Raw genomic sequence first — 20,170 nt, 5'->3', positions numbered from 1 at the left:
CTAAATACTTTTTTTTTTTTTTTTCACAAAAACTCTGGAGAACCGCGTGTTCTAACCTGGGCTGGTTTTGTATTTTTGCAGAATAGCACCCCATACATTCTAGCATCAGGGTACCGACCTTTTGCACCCGGTTGGGGTGTCTGTGGCCATAAACTATTCTTTAAGCCTTTCCAATCCGTCCTTCTTGAGAAAGCGTCCTCTTAAGAAATGACACTCTGGATAAAAGAGACATCGCTGTACTTAAAACATATTCACACTCAGCATTTTCCACGTCCTGCATGCCTCGAGGACAGGCATAAATATACTTCCTCCCTCCTGCTCTCGCGGCCTCGCTCCCTAGCCTTCAGTCACGAGCCAGAGAGCATCCCCACCTCAGGAACCCCGCGCTCCAGGCTCAGGGCCCGCCCATGCCGCACAGCCTTCTGGAACTGGTAGGCTCCAGCGCTCCTCCGTGCCAGAACTACAACTCCCGGCAAGCTTTGTTTCTCTCCATCTCCCTCGTAGCGCATGGCCTGCCGGGAGGGGCAGGTAGCGGGCGGGCCGGGTCCAATGGGTGCGGGCTCTCCAGGAGAGGGCGGAGGAGAGAAGGAAGGAGGTGGGCTCTGGGCTTCGGACCCATTCATTGCTGCGGCTGGCCGGGCGGGGGTCCCTTGTTTTCGGAGTCATGGAGGCGCTAATTCCTGTCATCAACAAGCTCCAGGACGTCTTCAACACGGTGGGCGCCGACATCATCCAGCTGCCTCAAATTGTCGTAGTGGGAACGCAGGTGAGAGACGAGGGCGGCGTTCGCCTAGGCCGGATCCCCGGACGCGGGCCTGGTGGGGGCTGCGGCAGTGCACACTCCCGGGCCAGCCTTTGCGGCCCGTGGGAGGAGGGTACTGCTAGGGGCCTCAGGGCTTTCCAGGGTCTGCCGCGCCCGCCTGGCCGGGGCTGAGTTGCAGCCGGGCGGAGAATCCGGAGACCAGCAGGGCGGCGAGGGGAGGAGCCGGCACTGCGGGCCCGGCGGGCCCAGCGAGTCCCAGGGGCGGTGTGCGGGAAGGACGGGTCGGATGGCGGAACTGGGAGTCCTGTGGGACGGGCGCGGCTTCGTCCGTGGGCCGCTGCTTCCAAGGGCACCTGGGGGACGCGCGGGGCATGCGGGGCCGCTCCGGGCTCGTGGTGGGCTCGCTATCCCGGTCTCAGTTGGCTTCGGGGCGGCAGGGTGTTTTATTTCTCTCCTCGCTTTGCTCAGGGACTGTAGAGTAAGTTTTGGGACTGCGACGTCGACCCTGAGCCCGCTACTGTGTAGCGTCTGAGTGTTTTCCTGCAGTGTAACCCCTGCAGGTCTCGAGAAGGCAGAAGCAGTGTTAAAAAAAAAAAAAAAAATTCCCACATGTACCTGGAGTTCTGTGGCTGTTAGGAAGGAATATCCAATTTTTCTGCGTAGGCTGTAATTTTTGTCTTTCACAGTTCTGTGATCGTGACCTAAATTGGGCATCAAGTTTTCTTGTCTTTTCATGTTGGCTCTCTTACAGACAAGTCATAATTTTTTATATGCATAAATGTTGAGAAATAAATGTTATTTCTAGAATGACAAAGGAGAGGTATAAATTTCATTTTCTCTGCTTGCTTGCTTTTCTTGACCAAAGAGGAATCGTAGCACTTTTATTAGAGATCGGACAAACGCATTTTAGAGATTACTTAATATAGGTATACCGATTTTAAGTGCTTTCATTTCTTAATTGTATCTTTTCTGTTGAAAAGCTGACTGTTTTCCATTATTTTCCATGAGGTGCATCGCTACATCTTGCTATAAAATGAAAGTGTAGAGTATAAATATTATGAGAAGGAACTTAATGTTCACAGTATTAGAGGATATCCAAATATTTCGAACCTTGGAAACCACAGACATCCCATACTTTTTTGGGGGGGGGGAGGGGGGTTAAATAAAGTAATAAAAATTATTTTAGAAACAAACTTCCTTGGTTTGCTATAGGATTGGTATGGATTCTGCTCAATTCTGCCTACATATTCTAGTATTTATAACACTTATTATTTGTAATGATTGGAGACTCTGAATTGTCAAACAATAAATCACAAGCAATACTTTTATTGAGCATATTTTGTTCAGTCCGGGGTGTGCAGTAGGTGCTCTATAAATATTTTGAATAAATGAATATTGCTCACTGTAACTAAATTGTATTTTAGAACACTGGAACTTTTTATCATCAATACTGATCTGTCTTTGTAAACAAAATTAGAGGAGATGATATAAATTAAATCTTATTTGGTAGTAATTCGAAAGTGTTGCCTATTTGCAGACCATAAACTTTTCATGTACTTTAAAAAGAGATTCTCAATGCTTCTAAAGCATGAAGCACTAAAAGAATCAGGGCTATAGTGTGTCAGCATAAATAGTTTAAAATCAAGAAGGATTTTTCTTACACAAAATAGTTTATTTCAGCCAGTAAACCTGTTAGTTGGCAAAATCGAGAGGGGCAGGGGAGAAAAGATCCCATCCTTCTGAAAGCCATTAGCATGTGCTAACAAAAACCATCCTAGTAGTGACAGTTATATGCCACATTTGCGTGTTGATGTTAGAAATTTCTTAAGGATTAGTTTTTTGACTTGCTTTAATGAGGATTATCTCTGCGTCCTTATTAGCTGAAATTCAATCCTTTATTATTCAGTTATAGAAGAAATAAAGAGACTTTCTTTTTCCTATATTTTCATCAATGTGTAGGAAAAAAAATCTTCTGCTTGCTCTGAGGGTTAGTAGACCACTACTTTGTCATCTATGCCATTCTTACTCTTTGATGTTGTGTAACTTATATACAGCGCACACCTCACATTAATTTTAATGGGGTTGTGTACAGTGAATGAGTTCCAGACATAAGTGTTCTGTGCTTAGTTCTGACTAGTAGACTTTTCAGTTGCAGTGAGCATGTCTTCATAATACAGGTATAGTTTCTATTCTTACACATTACCTATACTTAAATGGCTGCAGATCCTATCTTGTTGAACTTTTTAGAAACAGTGATTCTCAAACATGAGTGTGTATGAGAATCATTTTGAAAATAAATTTTCTTGATCCCATCTCCAGAGATTTTTATTTTATAAGTCTGTGGGTGGGTAAGGCACCATAGTGATTCAGATGCAGATGTTCATAAATCCTAATTTGAGAAGTATGTTAGTGAATCGTTGAATTTTGAAATGCTTGATATTGGAAAAAGGAGGAATAATTTGGGGAACTGAGTCTAAAGGCATACCACCGTCCAGTACCAAGTTGATTTTGGTGGCATTCTTGCTTCAAAATATCACTTCCAAGGCAAACTTTGCCAATCCTAAATGTTTTAAACTGATTCTTAAATTGCCCAAATAATACTTATTTGGGGGCTAGGGAATTGGAATAATTGAGGAGAGGACATCATGTTTTAAAGCTGTCATTCACATTTTTAATGATTTAGCTAGATAAATTACTTTCTTTTTCTGTAGTTGGATTTCTGTGTGGAAAGAACAGAGAATGGGGAGAGAGAAGGTTGATACTTTTTAGACCATGGTGTACTTTGCAAGTGGAGAAGGTGATAAGACTTAACACAACTTTTGTGACTCAGCTTGGGAAATTTAATCACTATTTCTTAAATTGAGAATTGGGGGAGCTCTCCAGGTATGTAATCCACACCACCACCCAGTATAGGCATCCCAATGCAGATGACATTAATCTGAGACTCTGGTTTAGCATTGCTAGTAATGCACTTTTCACTTTGCCTTTTATTTCAGCGATTTCAGCACTCAGGCAAATGTAAAAGGAAAACAGATATGGGTTTTAATGACCAATTTGCAAACCAACTTTTTTTATTAACGTTAAAAAATTGGGGATGCTGACTGGTTAGTTCAGTTGTTTACAGCGCAACCTTGTAACACCAAGGTCAAGGGTTTGGATCCCCATACAGTCCAGCTGCCAAAAAATAAAAAAATAAAAAATTGAAATATAATTCACGTAACATAAAAGTCATCATTGTAAAGTGTACAATTCAGTGGTTTTTAGTATATTCACAAGGTTGTGCAACCATCACCACTATCTAATTCCAGAACATTTTCATTGACACAAAAAAGAAACTTTGTACTTGTTAGCATTCACTCCACCATTTTGCCCTTCCCCATCCCCTGGCAAACTTATCTACTTTCTGTCTCTCATGGTTTGCCTTTTGTGGACATTTCATATAAATGGAATCATACAATATGTGGTCTTTTGTGTCTGGCTTCTTTTGCTCAACATAATCTTTTTTAGGCTCGTCAATGCTATAGCATATATTAGTACTTCGTTCATTTTTATGAATGAATAATATCCATTGTATAGATATGCATAGTTTATCCATTCATCAATTGATGGACATTTGGGTTGTGTTCCACTTTTTGGCTATTATCAATAATGCTGCTGTGAACATTCATTTACAAGTTTTTGTGTGAACATGTGTTTTCAATTCTCTTGTGTATATACTTTGGAATAGAATTGCTGGGTCATATGTTAACTCTTAACTTTTTGAAGAACTACCAAACTGTTTTCCATATTGGCTGTACTGTTTTACATTCCCTACAGCAGTGTATGAGGGTTCCAGTTTCTACACAATCTTACCAACACTTGTTACTGTCTTTTTTGTTAAAGCACCAAATCACTCTGGAATTCTTTATTTGGAAATAAAAAAAGGAACTTTATACCCCTATTCCATTTCCTTCTCCTACAGCCAACTCTTTTCGAATAGTTTGATGCCTCCTCCTTTTTTCCCTTAGAGCTGTATCTACATTTTAGCAACTTGAAATCTTGGCCTCTCCTGCCTGATATGCATACATTTATCCTGTCCCTGTAGTGTTGATGGCTTCATTAAATTTAGTAATTAGGGGCCAAATATTGATTATAGTTTTTATTCCTCCTGATGCACTGTTTTCTTAGGTAAACTTAGGTTTTTCCCTTTTCTTTTTTTCACAGTTTGTAGTTCACTAATTGCTTCCTTTTTTCCTAACTTAAAAAAAAAATGAGGTGAAATTTACATAACATAAATTTAACCATTTTAAAGTATATAATTCATTGGTGTTCAGTACATTCATAATGTGAAAGCACCTCCTCTGACTATATCCAAACATTTTTATCACAAAAGAAAATTCTATACCAATTAAGCAATCACCTCCTATTCCTCCTTATCCCCACCCCCTCGCCATCACCAATCTGTGTTCTCTCTCTATGGATTTACCTATTCTGGATATTTTATAGAAATAAAATCATAGAATTTGTACTGATTTATGTCTGGCCTCTTTCACTTAGCATAGTATGGTTAATTCTCATCATAGCTGTATCAGTACTTTTCCTTTTAGTAGCCAAGTAATATTCCATTATGCAAGGGTACTTCAAAAAGTTCATGGAAAAATAGAATTGAAAGATAATGTGAATCTTTCCATGAACTTTTGGAAGTACCCTTGTACGTATAAACCACAGTTTGTTTATTCATTCCTCCACTGATGGGCAATTGGGTTGTTTCTACCTTTTGGCTATTGTGAATTGTGCTGCTATGAACATTTGTGTACAAGTATTTGTTTGAGTACCTGTTATCAGTTTTTTTGGTATATACCTAGGAGTAAAATTTCTGGGTAGTATGGTAATTCTATGTTTAACTTTTTGAGGAATCACCAAATTGTTTTCCATAGTGGCTGTACCATTTTACAATTCTGACGAGCAATATATAAGGGTTCCAATTTTTCTATATCCTTGTCAACATTTGTTACTATTTGTTGTTTTGAATCTAGCCATCTTAATTTGAAGTGATATCTCATTGTGGTTTTGCTTTGTATTTCTCTAATGACTAATGATGTTGACCATCTTTTTATGTGCTTGTTGGGGTTATTTGTCTTTTTATTGTTGAGTTCTGAGAGTTCTTTATAGATTCTGGGTACTAGACCCTTAACAGTATATGATTTACAAATATTTTTTCACATTCTGTAGGTCGTCTTCACTTTTTTGATAGTGTCCTTTGATGCACAGAAGTTTTTAATTTTGATAAAGTCCAATTTATCTACTTTTTCTTTCATTGCTTGTGCTTTTGGTGTCGTATCTAAGACATTGCCAAATCCAAGGTCATGAAGATTTATTATTTTATTTATTGTTTTATGGGTTTTTTTCTCTGAGGATTTTATAGTTTTAGCTCTTACATTTAGGCTTTTAATCTATTTTGTGTAAATTTTTGTCTGGTATGAGATATTGGTCCAGCTTTATTCTTTTGCATATGCCTATCCAGTTGACCCAGCACCATTTGTTGATGAGACTATTCTTCTCCCACTGAATAGTCTTGGCACTTGTATTAGTCCATTTTTGTGCTGCTATAACAGAATACCTGAGACTGGGTAATTTATAAAGAACAGATGTTTATTTGGCTTATGATTCTGGGACAGCTGCATCTGGAGTGGGCCTCAGGCTGCTTCTATTCATGGCAGGAAGTGGCAGGCAGCCAGCAGGAACAAGCAGATCACATGGCGAGAGATAGCGAGAGAGAGAGAGAGAGAGAGAGAGAGGGGAGGTGCCAGGGTCTTTTAAACAGCCAGCTCTCACAGGAACCAAGAGCAAGAACTCACTACCCCCATCCTCTAGGGAGAGCATTAATCCATTCATAAGGGATCCATCCCCATGACTCAAACAGCTCCCAAAACTGTCACACTGGGGATCAGCTTTCCATGTGAGTTCTGGAAAGACAGTACATCTAAACTCCATCAGCACTATTGTTGAAAATAACTTGACCATAGATGTATGTTTATTTTTGGACTCTCAGTTCTTTTCTATATGCCCATCTTTTTTGCCAGTACCACACTACTTTGATTTCTGTAGATTTGTAGTATGTATGTTTTGAAATTGGGAATATGATTCTCCCAGCTTTGTTCTTCTTTTTCAAGATTGTTTTGGCTATTTGGGATCCCTTGCCATTCCCTATGAACTGTATTTTATTTATTTATTTATTTATTTTTACTTGACCAAACATTTTATTTATTTAATTTTTTAAATAAAAATTTTTTTTCCAATTTACTTATTTTTGTGCAGTACAGTGTGTTGTTTCAATGTATGCATATACTGCATAATGATCCACTTAGGGTAGATAGCATAGTTTGTACCTGTTAATCCACCAATTCTCCCTCTTCCCCTCCTGGCCTCTGGTAATCTTTATTCTACTCTCTACCTCTAAGAGAACAACTCTTTTTGTTTGTTTGTTTGTGTGTTTTTAGATTCCACATATGAGTGAGATCATGTGGTGTTTGTCTTTCTGTGCCTGACTTACTTCACTTAACATGATGGTTTCCAGTTCCATCCATGTTGCTGCAAATGATAGGATATGATTTCCTTTTATAGCTGAATTGTATTCCATTTTGTGTATATACAGTAGTTTCCATATCCATTCATCTGTTGTTGGGCATTTAGGTTGAATCCGTCTCTTGACTATTGCAAATAGCATTGCAATGAACATGGGAGTGCAGATATCTTTTTGATATATTGATTTCATTTCCTTTGGGTGTATACCCAGTAGTGGGATAGCTAGGTTGTAAGATAGATTTATTTTTAGTTCTCTGAGGAACCTCCATACTGTTTTCCACAATGGCTGTACCAATTTACATTCCCACCAGCAATGTCAGATCTGTATCCTCACCAGAATTTGTCGTTTTCTGTCTTGATGATAATAGCCCTTCTGACTGGAGTAAGAAGATATCTCATTGTGGTTTTAATTTGCATTTCCCAGATGAAAAGTGATTTTGAGCATTTTTTCATGTGCTCATTGGCATTTGTATGTCTTCTGAGAACGTCTGTTCAGGTCCTTTGCTCATTTTTAAACTGGGTGTTTATTTTTATGCTGTTGAATTGTTTGAGTTCCTTATATATTCTGGATAGAAGCCCCTTGTCTGATGTGTAGTTGCAAAGACTTTCCTGCCTTCTGTAGGTTGTCTCTTCACTTTGTTAATAGTGTCCCTTGCTGTGCAGAAGCTTTTTAGTTTAATGTATTCCCATTTGTGTATTTTTGCTTTAACTGCCTGTGCCTTTGTGGTATCGTTCATAAAAGCACTGCCCACTCCCATTTTGTGTACCATTTCCCCTATGTTGTCTCCCTTTCATAGTTTCAGGCTTTAAATTGAGGCCTGAAATCTATTTTGAATTGATTTTTTGTGTATGGCTAATTCTAGGTGTGATGGTTATTCTAGGTGTCAACTTGATTATATTAACGAATGCCGAGAAACTTGGTCAACGTATCTTTTTAGGTGTATCCATGAGGGTGTTTCCAGAAAGTATTAACCTGATAGCCTGAGTGGAGGGGCTGAGAAAGATCCACCCTCAATATGTGCAGCAACCATCAAATCTGCTGGGAGCCTGGAGAGAAGAAAAAACGGAGAGAAAAGGCAAAGCTCTCTCTCTGTCCATGGAGCTGGGATACACTCTTTTCTCCTGTCTGTCAATGTCAGAGCTTGAGACTCTTAAGCTTTTGGGTTCCAGGACTTACACCAAGGACACCATTGGCTTCCCTGGTTTTGAGGCCTTCAGACTTGGACTGAGCCATGCTACTGACATTCAGTTTGCAGATGACCTATCTTGAGACTTCTTTTCACAGTTGTGTGAGCTAATCTCCCTGATAAATCCCCTCTCATATATTTATAACATATCCTATTGCTTCTCTCTCTCTGGAGAATCCTAATACAGTGAGAGATGGGGTCTGGTTTCAATCACCTACATGTGGATATCCAGTTTTCTCAGCACTATTTCTTGAAGAGACTGTCCTTTCCCCACTGTATATTTTTGGCACCTTTGTTGAAAATCAATTGGCTGTAAGTGCATGGGTTTGTTTCTGGGCTCTCTCTTCTTTTCCATTGGTCTATTTGTCTATTTTTATGCCAGTACCATGCTGTTTTGCTTACTATATTCTATGGTGTATTTTGAAGTTAGGAAGTGTGATGCCTCCCGCTTTGTTCTTTTTGTTCAAGATTGCTTTATCTATACAGGGTCCTTTGTGGTTCCATAAAAATTTTAAGATCATTTTTTCTATTTCTGTGAAGAATGTCATTGGTATTTTGATAAGGATTATCTTGAATGTGTAGATTGCTTTGGGTAATATGGATATTTTGATAATGTTAATTCTTCCACCTTATGCACATAGGATATCTTTCCATTAATTTGTGTCCTCTTCATTTTTTTTTCACCAGTGTTTTATAGTTTTCATTGCAGTTGTCTTTCACCTCTTTGGTTAAATTTACTCCTAGATATATTTTTTTTTTTTTGTAACTATTGTGAATGGGATTACTTTCTTGATTTCTTCTTTGGCTATTTCATTATTGGTGTTTGGAAGGCTATTGATTTTTGTGTGTTGATTTTCTGTCCTGCCACTATACTGAATTCATTTATTAGTGCTAGTAATTTTTTGGTGGAGTCTTCTGAGTTTTCTAAGTATAGGATCATGTCATTTACAAATAGCGGTAGTTTGACTTTCTTCTTTCTGATTTGAATGCTCTTTACTGCTTTCTCTTGCCTTAGTGCACTGGCTAGAACTTTCAGTACTATGCTGAATAAGAGTGGGGAAAGAGGGCATCCTTGTCTTGTTTCAAATCTTAGAGGAAAAGCCTCCAATTTTTTGTCCATTCAGTACGATATTAGCTGGGGGTTTGTTGTAATTGGCCTTTATTGTGTTGAGGTACATTCCTTCTATACCAAGTTTGTTGAGTGTTTTTATCATGAAGAGGTGTTGGATTGTATCAAATGCTTTTCCCACATCTATTGAAATGATTGTATGGTTTTTTTCCTTCATTCTTTTGATGTGATGTATCATGTTTATTGATTTACATATGTTGAACCATCCTTGCATTCCTGGGATGAATCCCACTCGATCATGGTGAATATCTTTTTAATGTGTTATGGGTTCTCATTTCTTCTTTGACCCATTTGTTGTATAGGAGCCTGTTTAATTTCCATGTATCTGTATGATTTCTAGTGTCCCTTTTGTTGTTGATTTATAGTTTTACTCCATTGTGGTCAGGCAAGGTAGTTTTTATGTTTTCAGTTTTTAAAAAGTTGTTGAGATTTGTTTTGTGACCTAACATATGGTCTGTTCTAGAGAATGTTCCATGTGCTGCTGAGAAGAATGTATTCTGCAGCTGTTGGATGAAGTGTTCTAGATATGTCTGTTAGGTCCAATTGCTCTATAGTAGAGATTAATTCTGATGTTTACTGGTTAATTTTCTATCTGGATGATCTGTGCTTTGCTGAAAGTGGGGTGTTAAAGTCCTCAACTATTGTTTTGTTGGAGTCTATTTCTCCTGTTAGGTGTAATGGTAATTGCTTTATATAACTGGGTGCTCTGGAGATGGGTGCATATATATTTAGAATTGTTATATCCTCTTGTTGAATTGATCCCTTTATCATTATATAATGATCTTCCTTATCTTTATTATTTTCCTTAGCTTGAAGTCTATTTTGTCTGATGTCGGTATAGGTATTGATGCTCTTTATTGGTTTCTGTTTGCATGAAATATCTTTTTCCATCCCTCCACTTTCAGTTGGTGTGTGTTTTTATAGGTGAAGTGAGTTTCTTCTGGGCAGCATGTTGTTGGTTCTTGTTTTATAATCCATTGAGCCACTCTGTGTGTTTTAATTGGGACATTTAATCCATTTACATTTAGAGTTATTATTCATATATAGGGACTTGTTACTGCCATTTTTAAATTTTTTTCTGTTTTTTTGTTGATCCATTTTTCCTTTTTGAGCCCTGTGGTTGAGCTAAATTGCTGCTTTGCTGCTGATTCTCTTGGAAATGCATTTTGTGTGGATCAGATTTTAGTTTTTGGCTTTTTAATCACTTCTGGGTCTTGTGAAGTCAGTTACACCTGGGCTCTGTGGTAATTCTGGCCTGGGACTAAGTCTTTGCAGCAAAGTATGCTCCCTGCAGTTCTGTCTCCCTGACCAGTCTCCACTGAGTGTGCCTGTGCCAGTTGGAAGGTAGATCAGCTGCCCACAGTGCATTCCTTTGTTACCCCAGTGGGTTAGCCCCCGCCAAGTGCTTCTTGTAGGGTGAGCCATGTGTGAGTTCCTCACGATGACTCACCAGCCTCTGGGTTGCTCCTTTCCTCCATTGGCTATGGCCCCTTACTCCTATGTGGGCACATGGGAACCCTATCTGTGGTCTTGCTGGCCTGGGTGCTGGCATGGTGCACTCTGAGACCCTCTTCACTGCAGATGCTTAGCAACTTCTTTCCACCCCTCACCAGGCTGGTCCTGAAGTGGCCCAGGCTGGAAATTGTCAGAGTGGTCCCTTCTCCCTCACACTGCAGCTTCTCTTGCCTTCATGAACTCTGTGAGTCTCTCCTCCTCCTCCCCTGAGCTCCAGCATTCCCAGGTTGGCAGTCTTTGCTCTTTAAATAGTTGTAAGTCAATTGATTGTGGGGGAGAGTGACCCTGGGAATTGTCTGTTCCATCATCTTGATCTCCATATCAGTTTTAGAATTGGCTTTTCCATTTCTGTAAACAAGACCCTTGGGATTTTGATAGGGATTATGTTGAGTCCGTAGATTGCTTTGGGGAGTATTTACATCTTAGCAAAACTAAAGTCAAATATGGAATTTTTGGTTGACAAATTTTTTCTTTCAGCACTTTAGTTATCCTACTGCCTCTAGTTCCCATGCTTTTTGATGAGAAATCTATTTTATCTATTTTTAATTTTATTGAGGATCCCTTTTACATAATGAGTACCTTCTCTGCTTCTCTCTTGTTGCTTTCAACATTTGTCTTTGTCTTTCAACCGTTTGACTATAATTTGTCTCAACATGAATTTCTCTTGTATTTATCCTGTTTTGAGTTCATTGGGCTTCTTAGAACTGTATATTTATGTAACTTGTCTCATGCTTTTCTGCTTTTATGGAAAAAGTAGGGATTTTTATGGATATTACCTTTGCTGTCAAGTTCATGGCCTTATTAAACGTCTGAATCTCTCACTCTTTTCTTCTATGATTCTGAGAGCACTGAGCCTATAGTTTCATAAGCAAGAAAAAATTCTTCCCAAAGGATTATGTCTAACAGCATTTTGGAAAGTTTGGATTCTGGATAGTTGATGTATTAATATTATTGATGAGTTCAATATAAGAACCACATTTTAACACCACAAATTATGAAGTGGTTTAAATTTCAGATTTATATTTTGTCATTAGATGAAGGGCTTGAGCTATACAAGGTAAAAGCATTTTAGTTTAACTATTTTAAATAAGATTGACCTTTCTAAGAACATTCTGAGAATTTTTTTTAACTTATTTAACTTATTAACTTATTTAACTGTTTTAACTTATTTACCTTTTCAAAGGCCCTGTCTGTAAATATAGTCACATTCTGAGGGACTGGGAGTTAGAGATTTAACATATGGATTTTGGAGGAGAGACAATTCAACTCAATACGTAATAACCTGTCTTAAAAATCTTGTAGCACACACACAGTTGACCTTTGAACAATGCAGGGGTTAGGGATGCCCCCCCTAGTTGAAACTCTGCTCGTAACTTTTGACTCCCCCAAAACCTAATACTTAACTACTGTTTGAGTACATTGTGTACTTTTCCTCAGGTTGCGACTGCACCACATTGTGCATACTGTGCCCAGCGAGGACTTGGGGGGCTCCCATGAGTTGTTAGTAATAGCCTGCCGTTAGGTAGGATATTTAACTGTTTGGTTAATTTTCCAAAATATTTATTGAGAAAAAAAATGTGTATAAGTGGACCCATGCAGTTCAAACCCCTTTTGTTCAGGGGTCAACTGTATATATGAATAATTGAAAATACAGAGCCATAAAGGAGGCAGCTATGGCAATTAATTAGAGTAATAAAATGAGGTTAATATAGATTTGAAGAGAGGAAGTATTCTTTGTCAGATGCTATGTTAAAAAGCACTGTATTCTCTGTGAGATATCTCATTTAAGAAGGAAGAACAAAATGGCAGAGTAGGAATGATTGAGAAGCGCAGTAGTCACTGAAATTGCTGAAAACTTAATTTATCAAATAGAAAAATAACTTGAGGAATTCTCCTAAAAAACAGATCAAAAACATGTTATAGAGTTTATTAGGGATAAGAGACTTGAAGATGAGAGTTAAGAGAGCCAAAATCCTTATTATAGTTGATTGGGAAAGAGCACTTGGAGCAGATGACAAAAGAAACAGTAATCAAATAATAGGCAAAAGTTTTGCAGAGCTCTTGTAAGATATCTTCAGATCTCAATTGCTGGACGTAAATGAAAGAAGAGACATACTCTGGTTAAATTTCTGAGATAGAAACAAAACAAAAAAGAACACTACAAGCTTCTAAATAGAAAGGGGAGGGAAAAAATAGGTTTCCTAAAAGGGAAAGAGAATCAGTCTGGCATCAGACTTCCAATCTGCAACAGTAAATGTTAGATGCATGGAGAAATGTTAGAGTTCCTAGGGAAATTATGATCATCCATACTGTAACCATTCTTTTTTGGGGGGGTGATGATGTGTTTTTTTGTTTTATTTTTTAAAATTTTGGTCACTCCATTCTACAGAGTAAGATTTACACTTAAGCAAAAATTAATTAAAATCTGAGCAAAGAGATCAAGTTAAATATAGTGGCCAGTGCTATCTCCAAAATTCCTGCTGGGTCCTAAACAATAAAGACAACATGATAAAGTTTTGGTTTCAATGTGTTAGCCCTAACCAACTAGGTAGGGCTTAGGAGCTATATTTTCCTAGAAGCAATTCCATCCAATTCTGAAATGACGAGCAGTTCATATCATTTTATTCACATATGAACTTCACCTGAGTCAGGGATGAAGTGTCATCTTCTATTCCAAGAATGAAGTCTTCAGGTAATACTCAGGTGCTCTCTGAGCTAACTAGTCATCATAAGAACATAGGGTCCATAATTCTCTCTAATTTATAGGTTTCTCTGCTTTCTAGAAGCATCAAATGAATCACTGTGCTGCCAAAGTCCACACAGCACCAATCAGTGTCCTTCCCATTCATCTTAATATGAGGCTCATTTTTATGTTTCAGGTATTTGCACATTTCACATGTAGTAGGCCATGACATTTAAGTGTTGGGTGGAAGTTCCACGTCCAGTCACAGGGTACCTGTAATCTGTATATTTCACTTCTGGAGGAATTTTAGTTACACAGATGTCTCTTGCATTGTATTGCTTCAGAAATGAAACCAGTATATTGATATCAAACTTGGGACCAGTGTGATCTGCTGTGCCTGACTCTGGATGCCCCTCACCAGCTGTCCTGTTTGGCTGCTCCTCCAGCTGGAGCACCATAGTGAAGGCTGTGTGGGGGCTGGGGACAGGCAAGCCTGGCTGCTGGCCTGGGGAGATTCACTGTGCCACAGCAGTTCTCTAAGTCCCCATGTCACATAGCCCCTGTAACCATTCTTTTTAAATGAGTGAAACATAAATGAAAAAGATAACAGGAAAAATACTTTATTGTCCTTTCATTTCCTGTCCAAGATAGTGTGAAATAAAATTGAAATAATACTTGAATTGCTTACAGCCCTCTTTTGCAGACTTGAGTACAGTACTTTGAGCTTTCCAGCAGAACTGGACACTTAAGCTACTTATAAATCACTTGTACAGAAGGGGAAGGTGGATACATAGTTGGTCTTAACCCATATCCAAGCTGTGTGGCTGTACTAAGTACCTGCTTGGGGTATAGAAGGGAAGTGAAATCCCTTTTATTACCTCTTCAACATGAGCTTCTCTACTACACTGAGGCATTACAAAATTATTTGGAAATATTGAAAATGTCAAAAAGGTATAAAGAACATTATGAACACTGTTATACCTACCTTTCAGTTTAAGAAGTAAAACATTAACTAACCAGTTGAATTTCTCTCCTTCCCAGAGAGAGATGACATTCTTGAATTTGGTGTTTATCATGCCCATGTACTTCATTATACATATAATACATATGTAGATAATCTAAACAATATAAGATATTGTTTTACATGGTTTTAAACCTGAAGTGGTGTCAAGAGTGCATGTTACTCTGCAATGTTGTTTTTTTTTTTTTACCAGTCATTATATATGTGAAATTTATTCATACATACACATACATATTCCTAGTTTGTTCATTTACACTGCTATATAATGGTCCATTATAGGAATACGTCACAGTCCTCTTGAGGAACATTTGCATGTTTTCTGTTTTTTGCTATAACAGTTTTAGTAAACAATGGTACTGGGAATATTCCTATAAATGTCTCATTGTACATGTTTAAGAATTTCTCTAAGGTATCATGAGTGGAACTGCTAGACTGTAGGGTATGTTTATATTTAATTTTACTAGATACTGCTACTTGCTCCTCAGGATAGTTGTAATCATTTACATTCCCACCATCAGAGTGAAGTTTGTTTAATTATATCTGTACTTGGTATTGTCGCATTTTTTTATTTGTGATATCTTGTGGTTTCTATTTCATCCTCCTTATTACTAAAGAATTTGAGCATCTTACATTTCTTGGCTGTTTGTAATTGTTTTTGTGAGTTTCTATTCATACCTCTGCACATTATTTTCTGTTAGATTATTGATCTTTTTCTTCTTGATTTGTAGGAATTATTTATACATTTTGATTCTTTGTCAGTTATATGGTTCACAAATATTTTCCCCCAATTTTTTTCTATGAAGAAAAGAAGCTTTAATTTTATTATGGTTGAATTATCAATCTTTTCTGCTATGGTTTATACATTTTGTGTATTGTATAAGAAATCCTTTATTTTGTTTTTTAACAGCTTCATTGGGGCATAGTTTATATGCCATTAAGTTCACCCATTTGAAATGTGTAATTCAGTGGTTTTTAGCATATTTATGGAGTTGCACAACCATCACCATAAACTAATTTTACAATATATCACCCATCCCCCAAAAAACTCTTTTATCCATTAGTAGTCACTGCCCACTCCTCTCTGCCCTCAGCCCTAGGCAGCCACCTTATTTACTTTCTGTCTATAGATTTGCGTATTCTGGACATTTCATATAAACAGGATCAAATAATATGTGGTCTTTTACTTAGTCTTTTACAAATCATATGACTGCTTTTACTTAGCATGTTTTTAGGTTCATTCATGTTATTGCATTTATTAGTACCTTATTCCTTTTTATGACTGAATAATATAAACTAATTTGTATAAGACTAAACATTAGTTTCAGTATTTCTAGGTAGGTTAAATGTTCATATTAGGGATTCTGGGAAGATGACAGGAGTGGTGGAATAGTTTCCTAAATAACTATGACTTTCCCCTAAAAACAGAACAAATAGGATAGAAAAATCAAAAACACATGGACAGCATGTACAAGAATATTAATTGACTGTGTTTCTCCACAGACCCTCAAATATCAGCAGGTTGGGTACAAACATGAACAACTTCAAAACCTGTGTATTGTTATCATCTATACTGAAAGAATCGAAGGAAGCAGTGGAGCATTTAATAAATCTGAGAATTGAAAAATAGCCAAAAGACAATCACTAGAAATCTTGGAGGGTCAGTTTAAGAATACCATCTGCTTCTGGGTTGGGGTTTCATAGGTAGCAGAGCAGCTCTCTTGCTGCGATCTTTTGAGAGTCATCCCTGGACATAAGGGTTTGTCAAAGTAAGAAGCAACCAAAAGAAAACAAATAGAAAACATTTTCAAAAACTTAAAAAAGAAATTTGAAAAGAAAATAAAAAGAATTTAAAAAGAGAATCCTGATTCTTGGTGTGGAAGAAAGAAGATAGAGGTGACTGATGGGAGACTCAGGGCGAGCGGGGGGATGCAAGTGTTGGTAGCTAAGATAGAGAAACAAGCTACCCATTTAACTCGAGTTTTTAAAAAGAAAAATAGATAAACTCTCCTTTCCCCAGGGTAAAAAAAAAGGAAGAAATTAACAATATAAAAAAAATTAAAAAGCAGAATCAATAAAAGGCAGATTTAACTGTCAATTGGAAAATCTAGTCAGAAAAAAAACATGAAGATAAAATATTAAGAATAAGAAAAATGAGCAAATTCTAAGAATATTATGAGCAGTTATGCCTAAAAATCTGAAAATGAAAGAGAAAGATGATTTTCTTATGGACAGGTTTTGTCAAACATAAAGAACAGGGAATTTCTATTTTGTTTAAATTATTTCAGAAGACAGAAATAAAACGATGGAAAGCACTCCATTTTATTTAATGACAAGGGGGTAAACCTGGATACCCAAACCTAACAATATCCAAAAGTCCGGTTTCACAGATGTGCCTCATAATCTTCAATTTGACCCTCCAGATCCACTCAGCATTCCTGTTTTCCATCATAGGGGACCTTTCTAGACAACATGAATGGGCCCCTGTGTCCTCTGGTTTCCAATTGGATTTGGAAATGAGGAGCTCTGGCAGGGAACTGGAGGAAAGAGTAGACAAACGTCTGAGTATTTATTCCCCTATTTCACACGTCCTGTGTCTCTCAAAATCCTGGTCCTTCCTTCGGGACTTATGGTTGATATTAGCCTAAGCCTCACCCACAGACTTGTAAATAGTTCCTTTGTATTTAAACCCGCCTTAGATTAAACTAATTTGAGTGGGCCATCTGCTTCCTGTAGACCTTGTCTGATATAACATAATAGGATTTTTGCATTTGTGGAAAATATTAAATTACAAGATGTACTAGTTTTGACAGAAAAAATGCAGTACAGAAAAAAATATACTGTATAGAAAAATACAATATATTGTAAAGTTAAGAAAAACAGCAAATTTAGAAATATTTAAAATGTATAATAGAGACCAAATACATTTAAAATGTATAACAGAGGTTTAAATATTATTTATTTACTATATATTAGATATTAGTATTGTATTTGTTAAATTTCCTAAGTGTGATCATTGTATTGTGGTTACGTCGAAGAATGCTCTTGTTCTTAGGAGATACATGCCACAGTATTTAGAGGTGAAGAGTCATGATATCTGTAACTAACTCTCAAATAGGACAGCAAAAGAAAAAAGTATGTATGTGTAAGGAGAGACAAAGCAAATGTGTCAAAATGTTAATAAGTAGTGAATCTATGTTAAGGTATATGAGTATTCATTGTTACTATTGCTGCAATTTTTTTGTAGCACTGAAAATTTCCAAAATAAAAGGTTGGGGGAAAATAATCAAAACAACAAAAAATAGGATGTGAGGTTATATGTGCTACCATGTTCCCTGCAGCATTGCTAATAATAGCAAAAATCAAAAACCATTTAAATGTCCATCAGTTGGGGTTTGGTTTTACACACAGTACAATACTGTTTAGCTATTAAACACAGAAGAAATTAATATATTGATATGGAACAATATCCCTAATCATTACATTAAAAATAAAAGCAGGTTAGAGAAAAATATATATACTACTGCCCCATTTAAAGTAAAATATCTACATATTATAAGGCGTGATTTTGTATATATACTAATGTGTAATGTAGGCTTTGAAACCTGGTTGGGAGAGTATCAAAAAAAAAAAAAAAAAAAAGAAAGAAAAATTATAGAAGAGTGGGGCTTTTATTTTCTCTGTTTTTGGATTTTTTAAAAAAGAAATAAAGATCATATATAAAAGATCATATAACTAAATTTCATTTAAAAAGTTTCTACAGTAATTTTTCCTTTAAAATAATTTCTTTGTATCCTGCTTTGTCAGTGTTGTGTTAAAAAAAATCTGTTAAGAAACTCATTTCGCTCTTATATATTCTGTTTTCAGAGCAGTGGAAAAAGCTCAGTGCTAGAAAGCCTAGTGGGGAGGGACCTGCTTCCCAGAGGTACTGGTATTGTCACCCGGAGACCTCTCATTCTGCAGCTGGTCCATGTTTCACCAGAAGATAAACGAAAAACAACAGGAGAAGAAAATGGTAAATTTCAGAATTGGGATAAGAATTATTTTAAAACCTTGTTCATTTTTGGTATATTCCTTAAAAGATGTGAATTGATTAGACTATTAGAAATTAGTGGCCATAGCAAAATCAGAAGTTCTATGAAGAGAAGTAGCATGTGTCTTTCTTAATGTAAAAAAAGTAATTTTTGTTGTTTTGAAAGGCCCTGAGTAAAGTCACTGGGAATAAATCCCTTTTGGGTAATTTAGCTTAGTAAACTGTTGTTAACGCTATTTAATGGAGGATCCAGTGAGACACTCAGTAAACAGGAATCAGTTATTTTAAAGAAAAAGTTTTTAAGTTTCTTTTGGAGTGTTTTAAAGTTTTGTGTTTTTTTTCATAGTGTTTAAACCACTGATGCTTTTGGTTTTTTACTTTGATTTAGAATTTAAGTCATTGTAGTTGAAAGGTTTTGTTTTAAATAAATTAAAATGACTTTGTTTTTTTAGCTTAGCAATGTTATCTCACCTTCCCTTTCTGGTCTTACCATGTACCGGCTAATTTTGATTCTTTTGCTTCTCAATCTGAGATGAATGTTATTTATAGAAAGATTTTTAAAATTATTAGTTTTTATTCTCTTTCTCTTCCTAAGGCTAACCTGTACAGCACATACTATTTTGATTTTTAAAGACTGCCTCCCCCCTGGCCCACATCCATGTTCAGGCTTAGTCTCCAGCTAACCTCAGGCTCTCTCTTTAGTGGACTATATAAATGGTAAATGTGGAGTATGAATACTATATAAATAGTAAACATGGAGTATTAAAATAAGAAAATATGCACAGTCCTTTATAGCAGTTCTTTTTTGGTTAGATTGTAAGTATTTTAAGAAATGCTGTCTATGTCTATCAGCAGATTTTAAGTTGCTTATTAAATGTGTATTCTATATTAATCTTACTTATGTTACTAAGGTTTGAAATGTTTGATGAGAGTAATAAATGTGTATTCTATATTAATCTCACTTATGTTAGTAAGGTTTGAAATGTTCAATGACAGTAATATATTTAATCTTCCTGTTCAGTTCAGTGTTTGACTCAGACTTTCTGTCTTATTTATAAAAGTCTGTAAAACAGCTCTAATCATTAAATTACTTTAGCAGCAGAGTACCATGTCTGTTTTTTATCTGCAGAGATCTGTTTTCAATTCAGTTTCATTCTACTTCTTATATTCTGATTTAAGATGAGATGTTAGTATTGATGAAATTATAATTATTTTAATTTCTGTATCTGTTTTTTTTTATTCATTTAGTGTAGGAGTTATTGGTGGTGATGGCTTGAA

The 20,170-nt window shown here is 36.7% G+C and overlaps 1 protein-coding gene and 1 pseudogene across 3 annotated transcripts in view; one reads left to right on the top strand and one right to left on the bottom strand.

The window, feature by feature from the left end:
* The first annotated feature begins 585 nt into the window (after positions 1–585).
* The window catches only part of DNM1L (dynamin 1 like), a 52,176-nt gene continuing 32,591 nt past the window's right edge, over positions 586–20,170 (top strand). For all 3 annotated transcript variants that reach the window (XM_063076163.1, XM_063076162.1, XM_063076161.1), the window contains exons 1-2: positions 586–766; positions 18,727–18,874. In XM_063076163.1, the coding sequence (XP_062932233.1) occupies positions 665–766; positions 18,727–18,874 (250 nt within the window). In that variant the 5' untranslated portion in view covers positions 586–664. The remainder of the gene's footprint in view (positions 767–18,726; positions 18,875–20,170) is intronic.
* LOC134360938 (mitochondrial assembly of ribosomal large subunit protein 1-like) lies at positions 13,780–14,299 on the bottom strand (annotated as a pseudogene).

This window comes from Cynocephalus volans, chromosome 12 (assembly GCF_027409185.1).
Source record: "Cynocephalus volans isolate mCynVol1 chromosome 12, mCynVol1.pri, whole genome shotgun sequence".
NCBI classification, from domain to species: Eukaryota; Metazoa; Chordata; class Mammalia; order Dermoptera; family Cynocephalidae; genus Cynocephalus; species Cynocephalus volans.
This window is presented reverse-complemented; position numbering and strand designations above follow the sequence as displayed.